General features: G+C 36.8%; 1 protein-coding gene across 1 annotated transcript in view; it reads right to left on the bottom strand.

Moving 5' to 3' along the window:
* The window catches only part of GPM6A (glycoprotein M6A), a 237,758-nt gene extending 222,424 nt beyond the window's left edge, over positions 1 to 15,334 (bottom strand). Inside the window, exon 1 of the mRNA XM_019749472.2 lies at positions 15,104 to 15,334. Coding sequence (XP_019605031.1) covers positions 15,104 to 15,107 — 4 coding nt within the window. The 5' untranslated portion in view covers positions 15,108 to 15,334. The remainder of the gene's footprint in view (positions 1 to 15,103) is intronic.
* Positions 15,335 to 26,844: the final 11,510 nt, after the last annotated feature.

Here is a 26,844-nt window from a genome sequence, read left to right as displayed (position 1 = left end):
TAAATTCAGCAGTCTAATTCTAAACCATAATCAAAGCAAGTATCAGTCCCATTAACTAATTTGCGGGGCTCCTAAGTTTTAAAGTCAGCTTCCTTGATCTGGAACCACACCGGAAGTTCACAAGGAAGGACAAGGAGAAGGAAAGGAATTCTACCTTGTCCATGCTACTGAACAACACCAGAAAAGATAAATCACTTAATCTCCAACAATAAATATGCAATACATAGCTTTATTCTATTTCCATTATACTGATTCAAAACTAAATAATAATAGTCATGACTAGTAGTAGTAACAGTAATGCTAATATAACCATTTGCTTCTTGCTCTGTAAGTTCTATAGCTGCTCCTTTGCAGTTCAGTATATTGACTATTACGTTATCTGATTCACCTTTTCGTCCTAACTATAATTAGCAGTAATTTTTCACCCAATAATAAAATTTGTAACAGCTAATTTTGATCATCTAATAAGCCTGGGTACTGTGTGAGATAATTTGAAGAAATAATGACAGAAAACTCCCCTAATCTGGCAAAGGAAATAGATACACAAGCCCAGGAGGCGCAGAGTCGCAAACAAGATGAACCCAAGGAGGCCAAAATCAAAATGAATCATAATTAAAATGCCAAAGGTTAAAGACAAAGAGAGACTCTTAAGAGCTGCAAGATAAAAGCAGTTAGTTACAAGGGAGCTCCCATAGGACTGCCAGCTGATTTATCAACAGAAACTTTGCAGGCCAGAAGGGATTGGCATGAGATATTCAAAGTGATGAAAAACAAGGATCTACAACCAAGATTACTCTACTCAGCAAAGCTGTCATTTAGAATCGAAGGACAGATAAAGAGATTCCCAGACAAGAAAAAGCTAAAGGAGTTTATCTCCACTGAACCAGTATTACAAGGAATCTTAGAGGGAATTAAGATGAATATATATATATATATATATATATATATATATATATATATATATATATATATATATGAATAAAATGGCAATAACTACACATATATCAACAATTCTTTCAATGTAAATGGATTAAGTGGTCCAATCAAAAGATGGGGGTAGAGGCAGTGCTGAATGGATAAGAAAACAAAATAATACATATGCTGCCTACAAGAGACTCACTTCAGATCAAAAGACACACATACATTGAAAGTAAAGGAATAGAAAAAGATATTTCATGAAAATGGAAGCAAACAAACAAAAATCTGGGGTAGCAACACTTATACCTGACAAATTAGACTTTAAAATAAAGACTGTAACAAGAACAAAGAAGGACCTAGTAATCCCACTTCTGGGTAGTTATCCAAATAACCTTAAAATGCTACTTTGAGGGGATATGCTCGTCCATATGTTCATTGCAGCCATTATTTACAATAGCAAGATAATGAAGGCAACCTGAGTGTCTCTGAATGGATGAATGGATAAAGAAGAGGTGGTACATATACACAATGGAATATTACTCAGCCATAAAAAAGAATGAAATCTTTCCAACTATGATAACATGGATGGACCTAGAAGATATTTTGCTGAATGTAGTAAGTCAGACAGCGAAAGACAAATGTCATATGATTTCACTTATAAGTGGAATCTAAAGAACAAAACAAACAAATAAATGAAAGAGAAACAAGGTCATATATACAGAGAACATTTTAATTGTTGCTAGACGGTAGGGGGTTTGGGATGGGTGAAAAGGGGAAGGGATTAAGAAGTACAAATTGGTTGTTACACAGTTATCATGGGGATGTACAGTATAGCATAAGGAATATTGTCAATAATACTGTAATAACTATGTATGCTTTCAGATGGGTAAAAGATCAGGTTGATAGATGGGAGGGTGTTGGGGGCAGGGTGAAAGAGGTGAAGGGACTAAGAAGTACAAATAGGTAGCTATAAAATAGTCATGGGAATGTAAGGTAAAGCATAGGGAACATAATCAATAATATGGTAATAACAATGTATAAAGCTAGGTGGGTACTGTTGAATAACTATGATGTACACCTGAAAGTAATATAATACTGTAGGTTAGCTATATTTTAATAAAAATCTTTTGAAAAGGCTAAACACTTAAAGGCAGACATATTGCCATAATTTATCTCCCTTTGTATGTGTGTGTACATGTGTGTGTTTACATGTATTGAGTACTAGCTCTTGGTCTGACACTTCATTAAAATATCTTGCATACATTCCCTTATTTATTCGTGTCAACAAAAATAGGCAATACATAGTATTACTATTGTGCCTACAAACAACAAATAAAATAACTGAAGCTCAGGGAATTTAGATCACTTTTCTAAGGCAGTAAATCTAGGAATTCAAGACAGACTTTTCTAAATCAAAAAAATGTAATGCACGTGCCATGAATCTGTCAGGGAAGGCTGCTTTGTTCAGGTTTGCATAGAAATTAATAAATTGGAGAAAATAAAATTCTGGTCAAATTGATATATAAAGTAATATAATAATTTTTCCACCATTAACCTATCTAAAGTAGTCTAAACTATAATTCTATGCCTCCAAAAGAGTCTTTACTTAGGGAGAAATTACAATTATTTGTGACCTATAAAAAAAGAGAAAAAATCCTTTTCTATTTATATTTTATAGAGAGTAGAATTTAATATGAAAACATTGACTGTCTCCCCAAATCTTCCTTTCTCTAGAAAAATAAAATAATTATAGCTCCTGTTAGGGCAATATTATTAACTACAAAATGCCCTGAGTCTTTGTGGAAAACAAAACTTAAGTATTATCACGTTGTGTTTATAGCAACTTCAATGCACCTCTCCTTGTTATCACTGGGTATGTTTAGCTTAGTAACCTAAGCAATGGCACCCGACAACTCAGCAAATAATCGTTTTTAAATTAAAAGATTAATTCCACTGAAAGACTAATTATGAAAACTGGAAGAAAAAAAAGAAAGAAGTGCAAATAAGCTCTAGCTTAGTTCAGAAATAAACATTAGAAAAGAATGCTGAATTAACTCCATGAAGCTGTTCTTTAATAAAAGAAAGCGTCCATTTTGCCTAGGATATCAAACTTTTTTGTATAGATTCAAAAAGTAAAGAAACTTCATTGAAATGCCCAAAGGATAGTGCACAGGACATGTTGCTATGACTCCCACAGCCAGCGTGCAGCTAGTCAGCATCTATTGCAATCACCGAGAAGGAAATGGCTCTTGTCGTCCTTAGCTTTACTTCTAAAGATGCTGTGATCAAAACTGAAATTTGACCTAGTAGCTGTAATGGTTCTAAAGATACATGACAAAAGATTTGGCAAGTCTTAATAAGAATAGGAAAACAACAACCGACAAAGCGGCCAGACTTCTCAAACTTCCAGGACGGTGAAGTGCACCAACGCCAGCCAAGAACCTAACAGCCAAAGATGATAGCCAGTGGACCGTGAGGGCCAGGCTCAGAGCTCCCATTTGCTGTCAACAATCAAAGACTAGATGTTTCTTCATACTAAAGAGCCAATAAATAAACAATGAGCTACAGCCCCTGGAACAGAAGAAGAAAGCCAGTGACAAAGGAAACAGAAGGACTCAGCTTGAGGAGAGCGAACAGCTACTCAGCCTGAATTGTGAATATTTTCAGTTTATTTGTGCTTGTTCTTGATGACTCCTTCCTCTCTTTCGTCAGAATACCAACGTCAACTGGTTGGTATTTTAACAGATAAAAAAGAGAGTGTTTCTTCCCATTATCTCTCGTATTTCCTTCCTTTCTAGTACATCTGTAATGAAATCTGCTAAGTTCCCTATCTCCTTATCTGCAATGCTAACAACTGAAGATCATGTAATAGAACTATTTTTTTTCAAACCTTATGTCAAGCCTTCCTCCCATCTATGCTGCAATAATCCAGAATCTTTGGGACAAAGGGCCAAGAGATTCAAGAATACATGCAAAGGGTGGTTGTTAACTACAGGCCATGACTGAATAGAAAAGAAGCAATGACAGGTTAGAGTACAAAGAAAGGAAATGGGACAAGGTTCTAAGGTCCCCATGAAGATAATGAGAAGGATTAGAGTTGGAGTAACAGAGTGAGGGATGAGAAGGATAAGATGCTGTGACTAACAGAACCCCAATTTTGCTCACCATTAGAGCACCCCTCATATTGTGTTTTGTTTGGAACCCCTTGGTACATATACTCGAATAATACAATGTGAATCATGACCTCTGGCATGGTGTGATGTTACTGGTGGTGTGAGCATGAGTGGTTTTAATTTATATATTCAGCATAAAGGGGAAGGGGATTAAGAAGTACAAAAAATTACATATTCCGAAAATCCCACTTACTGACAAAATCCAGGGGTGAGATATAGGAGCCAGGGCTGAGGCAGAGTAGTGGAGGCAAAAATATCTAATGTTGAAAGGGTTGCCTACATGGGCTGAAAATGTGTGTAAGATCTTGGGGAACACAATAAGAGGACAAAAGAATTCACAAGGTACTCTATAAATAAAAGTTAGTGAGTAGGAAGTGAGTTCATTGCAGAGGTCATTTAGGAAGCTGAATAGACAAATAAGCTAAACATCAAAGAGGCAAACTTCTACTAGGATGGGACCCATGTCCCATTTCAGAGGTCAGAGAGAGTGGAAAACTTAGTAGCCTTCTTATAAGAGAGCTGGAGAGGAAACAGATTCAGGTGGGTCCCTGAGCGTGCTCATCACAACTCCGTCTTCACTCCAGTTCTTCCCCCATCACTACCACATCACTACCATCCTACTCCCTGATGAAGTCACACGCAATCCAGCTTCTCTTCAAGGTTCCTCATTCAGGAAACTTCCCTCAATGATGGTAGCCTCCACTACCCTCTTCTATTCTGGACCAATGGTTTTAGCAATCATTATATTTAATCTAGATCTCAGTGATCAAATCTTATACAATTCTCGAATAGTTTTCTGTGTGAGTTTTATATCTCTGATTAACACTTAAGTCCTTTTGCAGCAGAAATTAGAAGAAGGGTGGGCATGTGGTTGACCCTTAAGAAATAATCTGTTCAGTCAAATAAATATTAAAATAAATATAAGCGGCTGCTTTGGGGAAGAGGAGTACTCTTTGTAATTTAGATTTTTAGTTTCTTAAAGGTTTTCAGCTTTATTGAGGTGTAATTGACAAAATTATATATATTTAAAGTATGCAACATGATGATATATGTATACATTATGAAATGATTACCACAATTAAGTTAATTAACACCTCATCACCTCACATAGTTACCTTTTTTAAATGGTGAGAATGCTTAAGATCTGCTCTGCTAGAAAATATCAAGTATACAACTGAAACTAATAAAAATAAATAATAAATTAATTAATTAATTTAAAAATAAAATATAAAGTATATAGTACAGAGTACTCTTTCACCATGAAAGTGCTGGTAGCCCTAGGTACAATGATTCTGCCACAACAATGATTTTAATATGATGCAATGAAATATGTGAGTTTTCATTGGCATTTTTAAATTTTTACCTCTTGCGAGACGAGTATCACTTTACCTCTAGTTTATTTAGTTTATCATGATGTGTAAAGGGAAGTCCATTAAGGGAATTGCTATGAAATGAATGAAACTAATTAATAACATGATTTTTTCTAGTGATCTCTACTTCATCTCTACTAAGAAACCAATTACTTACAAATTGTGCACTTACATTAATAGCTGCTCTGGCTTTTTCATCTCTAGAGGCCTGTCACGATGAACTTGTTTTCTCATATGTACACTAACTAATAAACAAAATTTCATTCTTTGTGAATCTTTCTTTAGAAGGGAAAGAATGTGAAAACAGTGACAATAATGCATAATCTTGTCACACATGTCTCATATATCTAGTACATCCTTATCATGAATTTTTGTCCTTTTTGTACTAGTTAGTAGAAAAGCTGAAATGGGAATGCAGAAAACTCCCTTAGTATCCAACGTCCATTATCTGTACATAGTTGACTTATCCGAAGTCATAGTTGACTCATCTCAATAATAGAAAATGTCTACTAAAGTAAATACACTGTGTACTTGGTCTTGAGAATGTTTTTAAAACACAATTACATTTCAGCATTTCTCTTTTACATATTTATGTTTTTTTCTTTAATAAAAGAAATAGCAAACACAAAATATTACCCCCAGAAAGAATAAGTCAGCAGTGAGTTATATTTTATTTTATATTTTCAGATAACACTTTATTCTCTATGCCCTGTTATTTCTTTTAAAAAAATGTTTGTTTGGGTTTAAACTAGGATTTAACCGCGGTGGTATTTTTCACCAGTAGAGAACATTGCCAATGGTTAAAATACCATTTCTAGAACTTGCAAAATCATTGCATTTCATTATAACAACTTCACAAAACACTATCTGGTACTCTCACACATAAAAATTAAACAAATGAAATGAATGCAGAAACAAGAACCACTCCCCACACACACATATAGCAATGTACTTCAAAAGTTTAGGAGGCTACCAGCATAAGAAATAAAAACCTACATGTTAAAATAGATCAACCAGTTCCCTCACTTACTAATAATAGTATATGTTATAATAGAGAATTACAATTATTAATAATATATTAATAACATATATTAATAATAATAATATATAATAATTATTGAGCAATGTAGCCTAATGAAGGCTTAGCTAATCCTGGAAATATTGTATGTTTAGGATTTTGTTTTGTTTCAGTTGTTTCTTTATCCTCACTTGATAAGTATAAAAAAATATACCTAGGGCTGTGAAGAAAGAAAAACAGCAAAATCTTCTGATTGAAGCCTTAAGGGTCTTCCGTGTTAGGAAGTCTGGGTTGCAACCCAGTGTCTGTAAATGGATGAATGGATAAAGAAGTTGTGGTACTTATATATAGTGCAATATTATTCGGCCATATAAAAGAATGAAATCTTACCATTTGCAACAACATGGATGGACCTGGAGGGTATTATGCTAAGCGAAATAAGTCAGACTGAGTAAGACACCGAAAAACCAATACTAAATTGGGATTTCTTCTGGATTTAACAAAAAGAATTGGAAAAAAAATTGAGATGTGACTGACTTTATCACCAAAAGATTCAATTTTATTTAATGCCACGTCTTGTCTTTGAACACCCAAAGTAAAATCACACCCTGAACATGGAAAGGCAGTATAACTTAGTGGGAGCACAGACTGCCTAAGTTCAAATCTCCCCTCTGCTACTTACTAGTTAAGTTCCCATAGGCAAATTGTCTAAACCTCCCTGTGTAAAAATAAAGATAGCAATAATTCTTATATCATGAGATTGTTATAAGGATTAAATTACAAAGTACTTATAAAGCACTTAAAACAGTGCCTGGCACATATTGAATACTGTAGCTGTATTTGTGAAATACAAGTATATAAAATAAAAATACTTTGCATTTCCCTCGAATGTACCCCATGCTTTGGAGAACACTAAGCTGGTCAAATCATGGAAATTTCTCATGCCGGAAATATATTTAAGCTGAGCTAATGAAGGATCAATAGAGTTTTGCTTTTCCATGGAGAAAAAGAAAGGACATGCCAAGGAGTAAAGACAAGTACATCAAATAGTTGGAGGTAAGAAAAGGTGAGTAGAGGAAAAGAAATTAATTTGTGGTTGTTTTGTTTTTCGGTCAGGTCATAAAATACTGAGAGAGAATAGCAGGAAGTGGAGTTAGGGAGGATAAATGATAAAATCCCGGCTTGAATGGGGTATTCCGATCATCACATGATTAGGAGGAGACTGAAGAGTAAGTTGCAGAAGGAAGACCATTACAGTCCAGGCAGGAGGGGCTGAGGAACTACCAGTTTCCCCCAAAACAAAACCGGGTCTTATATTAATTTTTGCTCCAAAAGACGCATTAGGGCTTATGTTCAGGGGATGTCATCCTGAAAAACCATGCTAGAGCTTATTTTCTGGTGAGGTCTTATTTTGGGGGAAATATGGTAAGTGAAAGCTGCTGCACTGATGTATGATACAACAAAGGGAACGTTAAGTGATGTTACGACATTAGATCAACAAAGCCAGGTGTATTCCAGAGACATCAAGAAAAAGAAAGAGGAAGAAGGCAAGGAAAGGAGGCAGAGAGAACCACTTAGGTCCAGGAAAGATGCATGCAGTTTTGAACATCTTGAGGTTGCTGGATGAGAGGGATGACTGAATGGAGACAGCTGACAGTTGAGCAGAGCGATCTAGACTTGGGAGTTATGTACACATAAACATCCCTCAAACCAGGATGTATACACAATTAAGAAATGCAAATTGGTAGTCACAAAAGAGGGGATGTAAAGTATAGCACAGAGAATATAGTCCATAATGTTGCAACAACTGGAAGTCCTCAGCAATTTTCAGGGAAAGAATTTCAGCCAACTCTGGAGAACATCAGTCCATCAACATGAGTGACTGGTGAGGAAAAGAAATAGCAACTGTAGATTCTTAATAATAATGAAATGTAACAGCACTCCCAAAAGGTAGCTCTTGGTAACATTTTTTTAGCGTTAGATACTAGAGTAGAAATTAAAGGCAATGTAGTAGAGACACAAGTAAAGGATAACACTTGCAAGGGGTACTCAGCCTGATGAAGGAGAAAAGCATTCTGCAATAGCTATTTCTCAAAGCATGCCCCCGACTTCCTGCCTGACACGGGTTGGATTGCACGTTAAAACAGCAGATCAAGTCCAAACTTTCCGAACCTAAATCTTATCAGTGGGAGTTACTATTTAAGAATATTTTCTAAGTTACTCTAATTAGATAATAAAATGAGAGGTTCTAGAAGACGAAGTTTTATAGAAATAGCAAGAGATGTTTATTTTGCTATTCTATAGTTTTGGTATGTCTTATACATTGTAGAGTAAGTGGTGATTATTTTGACACGTTATTTTAAAACACTAAAGAAGAATTTGTTTTAACTATTAGGTTGGTGCAAAAGTAATTGCGGTTTTTGCAATTATTTTAACCTTTTAAACCGCAATGACTTTAGCACTAACCTGATACATGTAGTATTACCTTCTGGATTCAGACATTATTCCAGTTATATTGGTTATGTAGGTCAGCTTTTATTTCTTGTGAAGATGTAGTTTTGTTTGTTTGTTCTATCATGAGTATATGGCTTCACATTATCCTAACCTCCTCATCTCTTGTCAAGCAGGTGAAAATAGAATGACCTCAAATCAATGAAGTTGAAACAGTCAGAATTCAATTCTTTTTTAAGGCCTCTAGGTTTCTAGGTTGAAACTAATTTTGTCCTTAAGATTAAACCCATTTTATTTACCCCAAATTTTCTTTGTTTTTCAGTTGTCTAGGAGGAAGACCTATATTTTTGTAATCATAAATGACGGCTCTGACCCTCTCCAGTTAAAAATAATAAAGTGAGGTTTGCATTTAAAGTTTTGTTAAACTAAATCTTGCACATTTAATTTAGAAATATCTTCAAAAACAAGTATAGTTAATCCTAGACTTCTTTTTAGTAGACAGTCTACCAGTTCAAATTATGTATTTTGTAAAATTAACACATACTTGAAAAATAAAGCAAGCTTCTAAACAGTTCACTACAAAGCCTTTAGTTTATTGTGACAAAAGGATATTGAATAAAGGATTTATGCTAATTGACCTGTATTCTAATTTATGGCATAAACTCAATTCCAAGAAAAATAAACAGTAATCCAAAATAGGCTTAGAAATTTCAGAGTTAAATTAAAATAAGAAGGATTAGATCATTGCATTTGACATTATTTTGAGTAGAGTTTTCCTAGCATTCTAACACATTTCCACCCAGGCATGAATTTCCACACAGAATTGTTTTGCTGTGAAATTTCAGGGTCACTGTCTAGATTTCTTCATATTTCTAATTAAAAATTCAGTCTTTTCAAACAAATGAGAAACAGAAACTCATAGACACAGATAATAGTTTAGTGGTTGCCAGAGGGTAAGGGGGGAGTGGGGGGGGAGATGAGGGTAAGGGGGATCGAATATATGGTGATGGAAGGAGAACTGACTCTGGGTGATGAACACACAATGGGATTTATAGATGATGTAATACAGAATTGTACACCTGAAATCTATGTAATTTTACTAACAATTGTCACCCCAATAAAATTAATAAAATAAAATTTAAAAAAAAATTCAGTCTTTTATCATATGTATTTCAGGAAAAAAATCAAATTTTCAATTGTAAACCTGATGATGTATATTTTGTAAAGCACATTAGAAAATGTTTCTTTTAGGAATAAGATCAATTTGTTGGCTACCTCAATTCCTTCTCTGCTGGAACAAGCTACTTCTCACATCAAAAGGAGGACTCTGACACCCCGGCCCTTGAATATGACTGTCCTTTATGATTTTTGTGACCATTAGAATGCAGCAGAAGTGATGTTCTGGGACTTCAGATGTTCTAGGTCATAAGAATCCTTGCAGCTTCTGCCTGGATTTTGGAACACTTGTTCTAGGAACACAGCCACCATTTTGCAAAAAGCCCTAGCCACTTGCAGATGGCTCCAACTGGACTCCCAGCCAATAGCCAGCATCAACTGCCAGCTAGATGTGAGAGCTATCTTGGACAACCAGCCCAATCAAGTCTTCAGATGGCTGAATCCCCAGCAGATATTGGACTGAGACCTCAAATCTTAAGAATTGCTCAGCAGTCAGCCCACAGAACCATGAGAGATAACAAAAACTATTGTTCTAACTCATTAGCTTGGGGATAGTTGTTATGCAGCAAAGATAACAAGAAAATTAATTTATCTTTCTCTGCTCAGGTTCAGACTATCAGACTTTTGTAATTTCCTAGTGAAAATAACATATGAGCGGCCAAATGACCCTTAAAAGTTTTACCTGCTAATCTAACATCATTGAAATGTTCTTGATTTTCTTAATGGAAGTAGCTCAACCTTATCTCATTTACATGTTTTTTCCTCTAATTGTTACTGAATCAAAATCTGAGCTACATAACTTTATAGAATCTTGCCCAACATCCTCATTAAACAAAAGAGGAAACAGGATCCCCAAGTTGTACAGGACCCACCCAAAGACATAAGGGATTGTCATCTGTTACTCCTGCTTCAAATCTTGGCTCTTTAATACCTTGTTCACAACTGCCTCTCAGAGGTCATATTTTTCCTGGGGAAAAAAATTGTAAATTCATGACAATACCATGTCTCATTATTCTTTGCTTAAATTAGTAAACTATTTTACAGATCCTTAACCAAATCAATGGTTACTACAATTAAATGAGAGCAAAATATTTCTGCCTGATTTTCCTCACTTTTCAAAAATTTATAGACCCCTGGGTCTAATACTGAATGTTAAAGATACTACATTTCACTACTCTAATTTGAGGGCATTTAGTACATATTACGTGGTTGATTTTCCTCTTCCTACAAATAGTGTTTATCCTTTACTTCCCTATCCCTCAACCAACACTCCCTGTACTCATACCTTAAACAGGTAATTCATTATATGGATTTACCTCTCACTAAAGGTTGGAAACCCTCAAATTTCATTTTCCTCCTTGTTCTTGTGCTCTAATTAAATTCTCATTATGTATTTCCAACCTGCTAAACATTTGTGTTTAGATGTCTAGCCATCACCTCTTACTTAACATTTCAAAAATAAAATTTTCTGTCCAAAGCATCCAGAAAATGAACCATCTGGTTTCTCCTTTAAATAGTCTATTAAGGGACCCACCATTTCCCCAACATTCAAGGTTTCAAATCTCCTGAGGATATCTCTTATTCATTCTCCTTTTTATTGCTCAAATGCTTAATTTTATAGATTTTTTTCATTAGAAATACTTTTCATCCCTCTTCTTTCCATTTACACTATTACCACCATGACTGGACTAGACATATATCATCCAGATTGCTACGACAACTAGGTCTACCTTCTCCAACTTATCCTTTGTCTTAAACGACACTGCTCAATTTGTTTTCCTTCAATACTAATTTCATTATAATTCTTCCCTGCTCAAAAGCCTTCCATGACTCCTACCGTGTAAATTCTAAATGCTCTCTGGTTGTTTTTGAAGGTTCTTCAGCATCAAGTGCCACCCTGTCAACCCAGCTCCATGTCTTACTGCTGCCCAAAAGTCACTTCCTTCCTGCCTTGGGAAGGGGCCTGTTATTCTATCTAGAATATCTCTTCCCTTCCCAAATCCTTCACATCCCTCCAAATCAGGTTCAATACTACACCCTCCGTGAAACTTACCCAAATAACATCTGTGGAACTAAATAATGTTCAACATCGTTTTTAAATAAAACAAAGAACAGTAAGTGTTGTGGTTAGAGGAGAAAGTAAATATATTGTCCTGACCTATCTCATACTGCAGCCTAAAAATCCACAATTAGAGACCTTGTAAGTTAAAATGGACTTTGCAGCTAAAATGTAAATATTCTTAGCAAAGAATTAGTCCTGCATTTTTTAGTATGAAATATTTTATATCTTTTCTGGAGAGCAAAATTTTGGAGCAGAGGGGAAACCCTGTTGCATACCTAGATAAGCTGAGGAAAGAAAATACAATGGGGAAGCAGGAGATGCCAAAATCTCAATTTGCCTACTTTGCAAATAACTTTTTTTTTGTTTGAGAATTAGCCTTGTGCATTATAGATATGATAACTATCAATTATTCAGAATACTTGATGAACTAACCACTCTCATTCCTCCACAATGCTACAGTACGTTTTTCTTTTTCTGAGTCAAACGGGAATTAATGTTACATTCACCCGCATAGCATCAACGTCCTTTCTTTCAATGATAAGTTGCAGTTGTCATGACACCAGAAAAAGATGGATTCAGCTTGCTGGCATAGTCAGGCAGTCTCCTATACTGTTTTTTTCCCCCTTACTCTAGCAATTTGGCCTCCAGTACTGAACCCTCACCCCTTACTACCACCAAATAAAACAAGTTCTACGTAATGAAGTTCTGTGATTTTCACAAATAAATTAAAAGAAGAGGGAAAAGATGAACTTCAGTGACCAAGTGTTTTTTCTCTAGTTTCTGAACATATTTCCTTCCTTCTTTGTATCATTGGTCCCATCTGCTGTTGGCTCTTCCTACTTCTGGACCATGCGTCTAGGTCACTGTCCGGAGTCCTGGCTTCAGGCTCTCGCTCTCCTTTGCTGCATCCCTTTTCTTTTCTCGACTTCCCTGACCTCTGGGTTCTCACTTGCTTCCTCTACCCACTCTCACCTCCTAAACGTCTGACACCTACGTGAGTTTTTAGTGGCCTCAATTACAATAGGAAAAATGTAATCTGTTCCTGGCAGAAGAAGGAAGAGACAATATTTCAGTATCTGTCAGATTACAGACAGGAAAGAGTGTGCTTAAGAGTTAGAGACCAAGCTCAGGATTATCAGAAGAGCTCAGAGGTTAACTCCACTTCTTTCCACAACAACTCTTTCCTATAACTTGGGATCATGCAAAATTTATCTGAGGGTGTTGAAGTAAAATCCAGGACGAATTGTTTTTACTATAGTTTGGAAATGCAAGCTAGAGAAATAATTAGTTTCAAAATTACCTTACCTTTTGACAGAGTCCACTGAAGCTTAATGTTACCAGGTAAAAAAAATGCCATTCTTTCTAGAGATTTTATGTCAGATCCAAATAACATCTTAGTGCATTTAATAGAGTAAATGACTAGATTACACTAAATCAATCATTTTGGCTTTCGATTTATGAGAGCTCTTTCCCCGCGTGTGTTATATGCCAATGTGCAAGAGAGGAAGGGAGATAAGGAAAAAAGGAAGCGAGGAAGAAAGAAAAGGAGGGAAGGAGAGAGGGAGGGAGGGAGGGAGGGAGGGAGGAAAGATAAGGAAAGGAAGGGAAAGCAAGCCTGAAATACATTCTGCCACATTTGGGAAAGTGTGTTCTCTCTTCTTTTTAACTTCAAAATATTCCTTCTGTTTCAGAAAACTTTTAAAGACAGCTCATTCTGGAAATCACTTGCAGCACTGTTTTTCATTCAAAGACCCTAAACATGGGTCTTTCTAAGAGTCTTCCCAGGTCAAGTATGAAGAGACTATGAATATCTTGACCACAATTAACATTCATAGGCAAAAATGTCCTCGGCTCTCTCTTTTTTCCTTTCTTCCCAGTTGGCCAGTGTCTATAAACACCGATTAGCAGTCAAAGCATCCCCTAACCATTGAGCCTGTGGGAATTTAAGAATTTCAACCAAAGCATGTCAATCCCAAAGGCCTCCTTTCCTCTGGAAGAAATCCCACACAACAAAGGACAGGGAGAGGCGGGGGAGGGGCGCGCAATAGACTTGGAAAAGAAGAAATGACTAAACTGGTGTTGAATAGTAAACCGGGACTGCTGGGAGATTGCTAATCGGTAACCGTGGAAAAGCAGCAGTGCCTTCTCTTACACTCTGGGTGCCAGAACAAACCCAACCACGTCTGGAGGATGCGCAAATCCCTCTCTCTGGCCCGCCCTTGCTCCCCTCCTAACTCTCCTGGGCGCCACCTCCTCGGACTCAGTTCGGATCTACTACCTCACACCGGGCTCTCCCACCCCTCCACCCCACCCACCACCTTCCTGGGGCTATTCCAAGCTGTGGCCGCTAAACTCCAAAGGACTGGACTCTGTCTAGCGACTCAAGTAGAGCCTACCTACGCTGCGCGCACTCAGTCTCCGGAGACCTGAGCCAGTTCCGACGGCCTTGCCACCCAGCCATTTGCCTGGCTCTCGTGTAGGAAGAATCAGCTTTCGGACACAACTACCAGCCTTCTGTGAAAATGTGGCACTTCATTGAGACAGGGACCAGAAAGTGTCCCCAGCCTCGTTTGCCCCAGCATCCTCCTGCACGCAAATGTGTAAGGCTTGAAGTTGTTCCAAGTTCCTATTTCTCGTGCCCCACTTCAGCCTGCACCCCGCATAGCAACGTGGGCACTCGCGGGGACCGCGATGTCCAGGGAATCCACTCTCTTTATTCCTCCCACGCCACCCTGATCGCCCAGGCCAACTTCCCACATGCGGCTCTCGCCTCCAGGTGCCACCGCGTCCCCTCCCTGTCGCTCCTAGAACAAGTCCAGACACTGGAGGCGAGAGGGATGCAAGCAAAGGCCGAGCAACATCCACTTTCTTTCCGTACCACCCACTCTGAGGCCGAGTCCCGGAGAGTCCCACGGCCGCCAGCCGGCACACTCACCCATGGCCGGAGGTCCGATTGTCCTGTGTCCGCACCGGAGTGCGAGTGACCCTGCGCTGCGTGGGCCAAGTTCTCCAAGAAGCTTTCTGGCTCCTGGCGCCTCTGGGAGTGACAGCCTCGCCCCTCCCAGCAGAGCCGCTTCCCGGGGTTCCTGGACCCCTCCCTCTCCCACCTGCCTCCTCTGGCTACTGCCTACTGGCCTCCCCTCCTCCCCAGTCACCCCATCCCGCTCCTTTCACTTTCCGGCGAGCCACGTGCAAACGCCTCCGCCTTAAACACGTAAATACAATTTACACACATACACACACACACACACACACACACACACACACACACTTAGGCGCGCACGTGCTGGCATGCACACTGTCTCAGCGTCCCAGGAATAACCCAGTAGCCACATAATAACATGGACACTAGGGAAGAGACAGGTTTGATATGATTTTGCATTCACTAAAATCTTCTCTTGTCTTCAGTATACCATTTTTCATTAACAACGATATTAATGAACACAAGAGAAAGAGAAAATTCTCCCTTTATATTACGTCTCTCTTCTTCTATGCTAAGTGTTTGTTTCTGTAATCTGGCAAGGCTATAAAGTCCTAAATCATGCACACACACACACACACACACACACACACACACACACACCCTAATATGCAGAAATCACCTGGAAAACAGATGACTCCATCCAAAAGTCATTGGTTGATTCTGCTAAAAGAGCACTGGGCTTGTCAGTGGGAGAAATGGGCTGTGACCCTGGCTCTACCACTGGTGGTACACTGGGACTCAGTTTCCTGATTTGCAAAATGAAGGATCTAGAAAAAGTGATCTCTAAGTTCCCTTCAAGCTAAAAATAATATATTTCTGTGGGTTACTGACCTAGTTCTTTCAGGATTCATACTGGAGAAGTTATTTCAGTAAGTCAGTCCCCAAAGTGTCTTAAGTTTCTTTTTCCTGCACAGCGCACCCTAAAAAGTGTACAAATCTATGCCATAAGCAAACGGAAGAATTAAAGTGGACATTGTTACTAACCTTGAGGAACACTGATATGTAATGTAGGAGACATGATATGAAAAATAATTAAGAATATATTGAGCAGTAATACATGAAGAAATGCAGAGCATATCATTAAAATGGCACTAAAACATTAACGCAGCTATTTCTCCATAGAAGAGTACAGTCCCGGAAGGGATGTTGTAAATACATTCCAGTTAAATGGGAATAGAAAGTTATTCTTGTGGGAGGGGAAAGGAAGTAGTCAATAAAGTTAAAAGTGTTCTACACACCATTCAGAAATGCATCACCATTGTGGAAATTGACTAACATAAACTGTGACTGAAGTAAAGCATAACACTTATACATGGGTTCAGTAAAAATAGATGATAAATGTTTGGAGATTAATTTATAAGCACAGCTTTTGGATCACCACAGACAACTTACCACCTATTTCCTGAGGATCTATTTCAAGACACAATAATTCTAAAAATCAGAACTATTATTTTTTTCTAGTGGAATTGTATCATGGTTCTGAAATGTGAAATGAAATAATGATAACGTAAATTAAATACAATTTACTAAGTGTCATGCATTATTCTAAGGGCTTTATATTAACTCATATAATTCTCACAACAAATTTATAAGGGAGATACTATCAATCCACTTTACAGATGAGGAAACTGAGCCACAAAGATATAATTCACTTGCCTAAATCACATAGGTAACAGACAGGAAGATGAGATTCCAACCAAGCAGAAATGCTCCAGAGCCCACGATCTTAATAAGTTCACCACACTATTTCCCACTATCTGTGGACTGCCACGTGCTTGAGAAAAATGGTGGTATTTTTCAACATTGAACATAATTCAAAAATATTTTACATACTTTCAGTGACTTATAAAAATTTTGAAATACACTAAATTTATTATATACTGCTATCTAATAATCAAAATCATGATGCTATTTTTCTTTTGACTGATTATAATGAACATATACAAGTTTTGATGCTTAAGTAAGCTGTCTTACAGTGACCCTGTATTTGGGCATCAATATCCTGGATCTCAGTTATAGAGAAGCCATAATCTCACCTGACATTTAACAAATTATATGAACTTAATAAACATGTCAATTAATTCATGATCTGAAATAATATATTCTATTCATAGTATCAGTTCTCCAGTATTTCTGCTTTCTCATTCCTATCACCTAATTGTCCATCGAGCCCTAAGATTCTGCCTTCAGACCATCTTCCCAGTCTTCCCTCATCACCAGTCCCACCTCCTGGGCCACCTTTTCACAAGTCCTGTGGGGATATGACTAGCAATTCTGGTTAAGAGTATGGAGGTTCTTATCAACCATTGAACTCAAACCTGAGGCTTTAGCTAAATTGGGAGATGAGTGGAAAAGTTGAATTACATATTCTATTGCAAACTAAAAGGGTTTGATCTAGGCAGAGGGTGGCTATAGGTCATTGGTTAAGTATTCTGCCTCAGTCAGATGTCATTCCAACATCACCAATGATTGGATTCATTTAGGGAGAATGTAGGATGAAAAGTAAAGAAGACCAACAGTGGGAAAGTGGGCCACAAAAGCTTTTAATAACCGTGGGCAAGAGGAATCCACAAATAGGACTGCAAGAGACTATTCTTAGGCTAAGAAAGAACCCAGAGAAAATCCTGCAAGGATAGTTTCCAGAAGAGAGACGTGGTCAGCTGGATTAGCTATCATAGACAGAGCAAATAAAATGAGGATTGAAAAGTGTCCTTTGAATTTGGGAGTTATGAGGTCACTGGTGAAACATTAGTGTTGGTCTGAAAACTCGGAAGTTCCCTGGGTGAAATCTGAAACTGGCCCTGGTTTACAAGGAAGGGACAAACCTAAGAGAAAGGTGACCACTCTAGATTGGAAGGTGGCAGGTTTAATAAACAAGGAAATTTACATAGGAGGCTTGTCTTGGGCGCTGCAAGATGAGGAGATCTCCACACCTGCCCACCAGAATCTTAAGGCGTTCAGTCGTGTATACTATCTCGATCGTCACAATAACACAATGCTCTCTCGAGGCTGTGTCCTTGAAGTAGCTCCTAGAATGGTGAGCTGGACGTACATTCCAAGGGCAGGGGAGGGTTGGAGCCTCCAATTGCCCGGCTCCAGCTCACTGGCCACCTGGCAGTCATGTCCTCTCAATGACCTCCTCCAGTTAGCAAGAGTATTGTCAAAGGTGAAGAGCAGGGAAATTCGAAGGAAAGAGTAATGAGAAAGTGAGGGGGTATGGAAGAAAACAGTGTAGACAATCCATTCACAGCTCATCAGGAAGAGAAAGTAGATAGGGTGGTACGTAAAAAGTCTTAATGTCAAGGGAAGTTTATTTTGTAAACTGTGAGCATATTTAATATGTTAGTGAATATAGACATAATGATCTTAGGAATCTACTTCTCAGAATACTGCAGAAGGAAGAGATATGATCTAGAACATTGGAGGAAATACAAGCTAGGGAGAAGAGGAAAAATTCCCAGTCTTTTGACATAGGAAAAGAGATTGAAAAAGAGATAGAGTGAAAGGAAGAAAGAAGAAAGATTTTATTTAAGTATGGAGCTTTGGGACAGAGGTGAACCGAATAGTGACCTGATAACCTCAATATTCTTTGGCACTAGGAAAAAATGTGCTGAAAAAGAACAAATTAGGGCTACGGTTCCACTTGAGGGAAGTAATGGAGCTTAGTAAAGCTGCTGTGATGTATAGGAGAGGGAGCTGACAATGGTATGTAATAGAAATAGCACGTAGCATTGAGGTCTCGGCCAAGACTGAACATAAATTTAGAAAGAAACAAACCTGTATCTTTGTGATTTACGTTAGCAGTGCTCAGTAACCTGGGTATAGGAGAGGATAAAATAGGTAGCTGAATTAACAAAAGGCTGAGAACTCTCATGAAGGTTATGGTAGAGAAAGAGGGAGAAAAAGGTATTCAGGCTGCTGGGGAAAGAAAATCATCTAAATAATTCATCTTGTGACTCAGCTAGAACAGGAAGGAAGAGGATTCCAGGAGAGTATCAATGGATTGGGGTAACAGAAGCGGTCAAGTTATTAAAAGTGTAAATGAAATTTAAAAGCAGGTTTGGGGGACTGCAGCTTGACAGATAGGGATAGACAGAAGCTTATATTCAAAATAATGATGAATTAGACCTTAAGACTTCAGAGGTTGAGAAATTTGGAGGGACCCTAAAGCCTAGGGTAAGACCAAATGAGTAGGTTTGCAAAGAGCAGTGGAGGTGATGGTTCCTGGTATTGAGGTAAAAAATTCTGAGGACAGTGTTGGAAGTGTCATCCATAGGGATTCTAAAGTCCGCTATATATTAGGAGTTGGAAAAAAAAAAGTCTGAGTTAAATTTAAATGAAATAACACATTTGGAAAGACTGAAAATGTTAGTTATACAAATGTTAGTTGTGTGGATGAAAAAGGGGTTCTATGGAAAGTAACCTCATAGGGTGATCTGATCATAAATTCTTAACTGGGCAGGTTATGGTGGGCAGTCATGCCCCGGGCATATAACTTCTTTAGATAAAGCTTTATTTTTGCCTTAAACAAGTCCTGTCCATTGTTCTTGTGCATCTAGGTTAACACACCTTTGAAATGTCAGAGTAATCCTCTTTTCTAGACTCTTTGAAGGTCTGGAAAAGAGAGCACAAAAACTATCCTGTAATCCAATGCCCCACCTTGCTTTCTCCCACCTTCATGTAACCTTCTTTACAGTCCTACCTTCATTCCAAATGTGTCTCTCACATGTAAAAGCCCTCAGCTTTGGCTCCTGGTGGCATCCATCACAGATTTAATCACCTTCCCTGTCTCCTTTCTCAGGTCATCAGGCTGGGATCCCAAATTGCACACTGCCAAGTCCGGTACCTGTGTGGGATCCTCCTATCAATGCTACCACATGTCCATGGATCTCCCTTCCATCTAAAATAGGTACCCAATTTTCTTTTATGAACCTGTGTTGCATGTTCTTTCCTGGAATGACTTTTCAGCAGCTTCCTCACTACAGGAAAAGGTGCACAACTTTGAGAGAGGGAAATCCATGTAAGTCAGTTTCATACAGTGGGTGCCTTACCATTACCATGGTGAGTTTCTCACCATCCATACGTCTTTAACTTGGACATTTTAACTTGCTTCCCAAAGCACTGTTTTCTAATCATAAACATAGAAAGTTTGAGTTTAATCAAAATTGTTATTTTAATAAAGTTTATTTTCATAGGAAGATGCAATTAAAAAGCAGATTTGATAGTAGGATTTCTAACTACCCTCAGTGATACTGCAAATACTCTATTCTTCTCTGGTATAACTCTAATATAAAGCCTAAAGGACATAAAAAAACATGTGTAAAGGTTAGTTTGCAAATTCTATTATGAAATGTTGTCAGCACATACAATGATCTTCTCACACGTTGTATCAGCCAGTGTTCAACCAGAGAAGCAGAACCAGTAGGAAATATTAGGTTGGTGCAGAAGTAATTGAGGTTTTTGCAATTATTTTTAACCTTTTAATCGCAATTACTTTTGCACCAACATGATATTAAGATTTATTACATGACTGTGCTGGTTAAGCAAGTCCATGGGCAGATCATCGAGAGGGGGAGATAAAGAGCAGGCTGTAACTACATGGACATGAACTGTTTATTGGTCCCTGCACCCAGAGAAAGCCTAAGCCCCTTTTATTGGGCTCATCAAATGAAGTCAGACTCACCCAGGATAATCTCATATTTGAATCACTTAAAAGTCAACTGATTAAACACTAGTCATATCTGCAAAATCCCTTCACAGAAGTACCTAGGTTAGTGTTTGAATAAGTGGGTTTGGAATTCAGCCTGGCCAATTCTACATATCAAAATATGTACACACATGTTTTCACGTTACTAAGAACGTTTTCCTGAAAAGGTAAAGAATTTGAATATTTAGACAAGCCAAATGGTAACAAACTAGAAGCTATTTTCACATATATATGAGAGAGAGAGAGAGAGAGAGAGAGAGAGAGAGAGAGAGAGAGCCAAAATAATGTATACATATTTTAAGGGAAAAACTGTATTAAAATTATAACACTCAATACCTATACACCGATAACAAAAGATGAATACAAGGCATGTGTATACATCTTTTTTGGCGTCCCTGGTATATATAATGCATACCCAACCAAAACACAGTTCAGCTGAACTAAAAATTGTGACTTGGAACTATAAAGGTGAAGCCAGTTTTGGGTAAGAATATTTCTAGAGGCTAAACTCTTGTCACCAGCTTCCAGACTCCTTCTCCATCTCTTCCTTTGTTTTCCCTTGTATGCTGTATAGAGTCTGTTTTCTCCATGTGATAGGGAGATGGCACTAACATTCCATAATTACCTTTCCCAGCATAGCAACACTGCAGCAAAGGAGCTTCTCACTCCAGATATGTGCATTCCAGTTTATAGAAGAATCTGACTGGCCCTGCCTGACATCATAACCGCCTGCGGGCTGTTTGCTTTCTGCAGGAGCACAACACTTTACTTACCATTGATTTGCATGGAAACGGTAGCACATAAAGTTTTAGACTTGATAGCCCTATCAGGACAAAGTGGAATAAGAGAGACAATCCCCTAAAAAAAAAATTGCAATGTTGGGAAGATGTTCACTGTGGCTTATTGATAATTATTTAGAAAAAGTTGCCAAAGGCTAATGATTGTTTATGGGTAAATTAGTACATTTTAATTGTCCTCAAAGTAAAATATATATATATATTTTTTTCAAGTTCAGTGTCTTTCTTCCCAGACTTGTGGGAAAATTTTTTTTAAAAGAATCTATTTTAAGAATGTTTGACGAAAAAGAAAAACTTTTTTAAATTTAATTTTTTTAAAAAAAAATATCTATTTTAAGAGTGTTTGACCTAAAAGTAAAATTGGGAAATATGACTATGATCTGTAATTTCATCCAATAATAAATTATCATGTATATGCCTAATATAAATAAGCAATACCAACAGTATTTTTCAAAGTCACATAAAAATGTTTAAGAGATCACAGAGACCCTTTAAATCATAAAAGTAAAAATGTGAAAGGCAGATGTTAGAATGATTTGTGAGAGAAGAACTAGAGATTCTGCATGTAAAATAAGCTCATTTAACAATATGCCATTCTGTGTGCCCCAACGGATATGGGAAAAAGTTAAGAAACTTCACTTTCAATCTATTGTGAAATGTGGTCCAATTACCAGAAGCAAATGAGATGTAATTTTTTTCCACCAGTAAATCAGTTTTAATTGCTGTCCACTTCACTTTGGATATTGTAAGGATAAAGAAGATTTGATAATCCCAGGCGGGAAAAAATGTATGAAGACTTTCATGAATTCAGAACCTATTTGCAGTATAATAAATTATTTCAGAACATCAGAAACAATTGTTAAAATGCAATTCAAATGAGCTCTTCATTTAATGTAGAAGAATCAGACATTCCTTATCTACTCTGACTCTAATATCCCTACTGTGAACTATACAATAAGGGGATTCATTGTGTGTGTGGCTGTGGAGCCCGCTTTCAAAGCCCCATTTAAGTCACATCACTTCAGTCACACCTCATATATTTCTTTAATGAAGATAAGCACTTTCGAGTTTCTTTATTCATTTGCTTCTTTGGATATGCCTGGTATAATGTTTTTACTGCAACGTTTGAGTTATGATACTGCCTTTTGTGCTGCTAGACCTACGCGTAAATATAGTTTCAAGTCATGCTGATTCCATTTTATATACTTACTTTTGGCAATGGGGGGAAGGAGTTACATTTACATGAGAACACTCAAGTCTTATGAGGAAGATGAACTATAAACAATAATCAGGTGTTTGATTATAATGCGGACTGTGCAGGTCCTTTGCACAAACATAACACATGCAGTCCTCCCAACAACGCTGAATTCAGTATTTTATTACTCTCAATTCATAATTATACTGTTAATTTCTATATGTGCAGGCAAATTCAGAGGAATTATCAAAGAGCAGAGGGAGGCTCAGACCCTGAAGTGACTCACAGATCTGTGTGAGAACAATTAGTGATCTTCCTAGCAGAGCTCTAAGGACACAAGCCAAATACAGTGGTGAACACTAAATAGCGAAAGAAATTAGTTGCTCCTAGATCACCAAAGAGTTCCAGCAGTTTTTGACTCTGTGGACTAGAAAAGGGTTATTTGGACCAGAGTAGGAAGTGACAGCCTGGAGTGACAACATTATTTCAGAGCAGGAGTCGGTTGTCGGAAACCATCCAATATACAAAATATAATAACAATTTCTTAATGTTGTCCTTGCCACCCCACCCCCCATTTTATCCTCCATTGTGCTGCCAAATTTATCACCCTAAAAATGAAAATCTGGTTATATAATTTCCAGGCTTAAAATCCTCCACCTGAAAACATTAAAATGAATGTCATTTGTGATTAAAATCTTTTCACAGCTCCTGCTCTCTGCTGCTAATATCAGAGTATTGTCCAAAAATTGACCTATACCTGGTAAATTTAAGCTTTAGTGAAGAAATCTAACCTGAAGTCAGTAAATGAAAAACATCTGTCTTAAGGATATCCCTTTAAATATATATATTAAAAAGTTGCACTCTTAAAATACTCAGTATTGTTACTTTAAAAAGTATTGAAATAATGTGGCTAATGCAAACAATTACTTATTATAAGAAGGAAATGAACTATAAAATCAGTAGCTTTTTACTAAATGACCTAGGCAATTTTTGTAGATTTCTTTGATAAATCTAGCAGTGGAACAAAATGAGAACATAAAAATCCATTAAGAAGATAATTAAACTATGAAAAGATAAAAACAATTACAGAATATATTTTATTTCTGATTAAAGCAGCACTATTATGCAATTAGATTATCACCATTTGTCAATCATCGTAGTAATAATTAATTCCAAAAGAATCATCAGCAGATGCAAAAACTAGTGGATAAAAGTAAGTCTGATGAGTAAGAGGAAATTTATATTCCTGCCTCTCAAATTATCTCCCATAAAGTGCTTATTCATTGCAATGGAAAAATATAACTTTACGTGGGAAATGGGCAGATACCACCTTAATAAAGTGATCAAAATATCACTAGGAATAGGACAAACTGATACATGTGCTCCTAATATGATTCACAGGGCATACAACATACATCAGTGATATTCCTTCCAAAAATGCATAAACTGAATCTAATCATGTGGCAGTGTCCCATAAAAGCAAGTTTAAGGACATCTTACAAAATGCCTGTCCTCTATTCTTCAAAATCATCAAGGTTATGAAAACAAAATAACAACAACAACAAAAACACTGAGGTGTGTTCTAGACTAAAGCACACCAAAAAGACATAACAACTAAGAGCAATGTGTGATCCAGGATTTTCTTTTGCTATAAAGGACATTATTGGGACAATTGGCAAAATTTGAATAATGTCTATAGATTATTTCATAATATCACTGTCAATTTTTTGAGTTTGATATTTGTGCTTTGGTTACTAAGAAATGTCTTTTTCTGGAAGTATGCACTGAAATATTTAAGAGTACAGGGCATCATATCGGCCACTTACTTTGACAAAATGAAGAAAAATATATACAGAGAAAAAATGATATTTGTGTATATGTGATATGAAAAAGAAAGAGCAACAAAGCAAAACAAAGGCAGTAAACATTAATATTTGGGGAATCTGGACAGAAGGTATGTGGAAAAAATTTTTTTTAAATATTCTTGCAACTTTCCTACTGGTCTGAAGTTATGTCAAACAAAAAGTTTTAAAAAATATTTTAAAGAACTACTTTTGATCATTTTTCTCAAGTACTACCAGTTGTTATGATCTTTGTGGTTGTATTTTTCAGTCAAAAGTCTAAAATTTTATAGCTAAGTCTTGTTTAATCAAAGAATATTAACAAAAAAAAACAGTTCTTATTTTCCATCCAATACTGAAGGTGGGTTTGCTCTAAGTTCTGTTTGCATGTCCCTGTGTATAAGCACCAGGTAGTTTTTCATGTGTACAGTGACAATTTAGCTAGAGTATAAAAGGAAAACATTGATAATCCAAGTGAGATAAACATATTTTAAAGGGCAAAATACATATGCCTAATGATATTTTAGGCTATTAAAAAGTTCTAATACTGATTTAATGTCATTGGAGAAGTGAGAGAAGAATCTAACTGCCCTTAAATTATGGTGCAATTTGATATAAAAGAAAAACAACAGCAACAACAACAAAATCTCTGTTTTATGAGTAAAGTTTCATTCAGAGACCTGGTAATAGTACAACAAAGGAAAGGTCTTCATCAGTGCTCTTAATGAACTTTCCAATTGATTTGAGGTAAAATGTATGCATGAAACATAGTAACAAACACAAATCTGTAGACAAATAATTACAGAAATGTACGAAAAATAACTTATTGCCCCATTTACACATCTTTTATAGAAATGGAGACTTTCTATTTAACCTAATATTCCAGGTAATTAACACTTGGCTCATCAAAATAAGTTTTAACAATTTTTGCTTAAAACATCTCCAAAAGACATTGTTTGATTAAATAATAGATTTAGAGCCAACCATGATTATTATTTCCTGTTCTCTGTACTAATGTGAGTCTTTGTTTCTGGGATTTTTCTTACCATGTCCAATTTACTGATTCTTCCACCCTTCCCCATTTCTGAGTGCTTCAAATGACCCAGAGTTTGATCATTCAAATGATTGTTAGAATTGCTGGTAATATAGAATCAGTAATTCTGAATGTTGGTCTATACTCTTCTGATTCAAAATAAAATGCTGCTAGTTTTAGTGCTTATCATTTTAGATAACACAGAAACATTTCTAATGTTATTTTCTGATTCTCGGCTAAAGTCTTAACTATAGATACATTTTATGTTACTGTGATTAGCACAGCAGAAAGAAACGATAAAATATTGGTGGAATGAAAAGCAGTTTTCTTTGTGAGTATGGTGCTAATTAACAACATAATTGGTGATGAGGACTATACAAGATATTTCTATGCAGGGAAGTTTCATCCAAATGGCAATAAAGATTCCTAGGAATAATGAGGTAGGAAAAAACATTTACTTAGTTTTAATATGCTGTTTTGATTTTTAATATAGAGAATAAGAGTAAAGAGAGAAAATACACTTGGATTTCCTACTACCTCTAAAGAAGTTCAGTAAGACATAGTAAAATTACAAAGTCCCTATATCTGAAAGCATATCTGCTACTATAATCAATAAATACAAGAATATAAGAATCCTGCAGTGATTATATTCCTCCAAAGCTGTGGAGTGACTGTTCTTTACTATGCTAGTCTGATTGTCTGACCAATTGTAAGCTATTGAACAAGTGTTAGTGGGATATACAGACATCAGAGAAGAATGAGAATGACCAGGTAAACATCTGGAATGGAAATTTCATATATAAGGTGCAGTGAGGTACACACAGGACTGGTTAATATTTAAAGTTCAATGTCATGATTTATCCCCATAGTGCTTGATACGTATGTTTGTAAGCACGACCAATACAGCTAACACTTACCATGTACTTATCATGTGACTTATACGGATTATCTCATTTACTTATCTAGATTTCAAGATGAGAAAAATGAAGCATGACTTAACTTGCCCTCATTTACATAACTAGTAGGTCCCTAAGCAGCTGCCACCACGCAGAAATGCTTCTGGCATCTGTGCACGCCAACATGGCACTTGGCCTCCTAACTGAGCACTTTCTAATCTTCC

Source organism: Rhinolophus sinicus, linkage group LG04 (assembly GCF_036562045.2).
Source record: "Rhinolophus sinicus isolate RSC01 linkage group LG04, ASM3656204v1, whole genome shotgun sequence".
NCBI classification, from domain to species: domain Eukaryota; kingdom Metazoa; phylum Chordata; class Mammalia; order Chiroptera; family Rhinolophidae; genus Rhinolophus; species Rhinolophus sinicus.
Note: the sequence above shows the minus strand (reverse complement) of the source record. Positions and strands in the feature narration are given on the sequence as shown.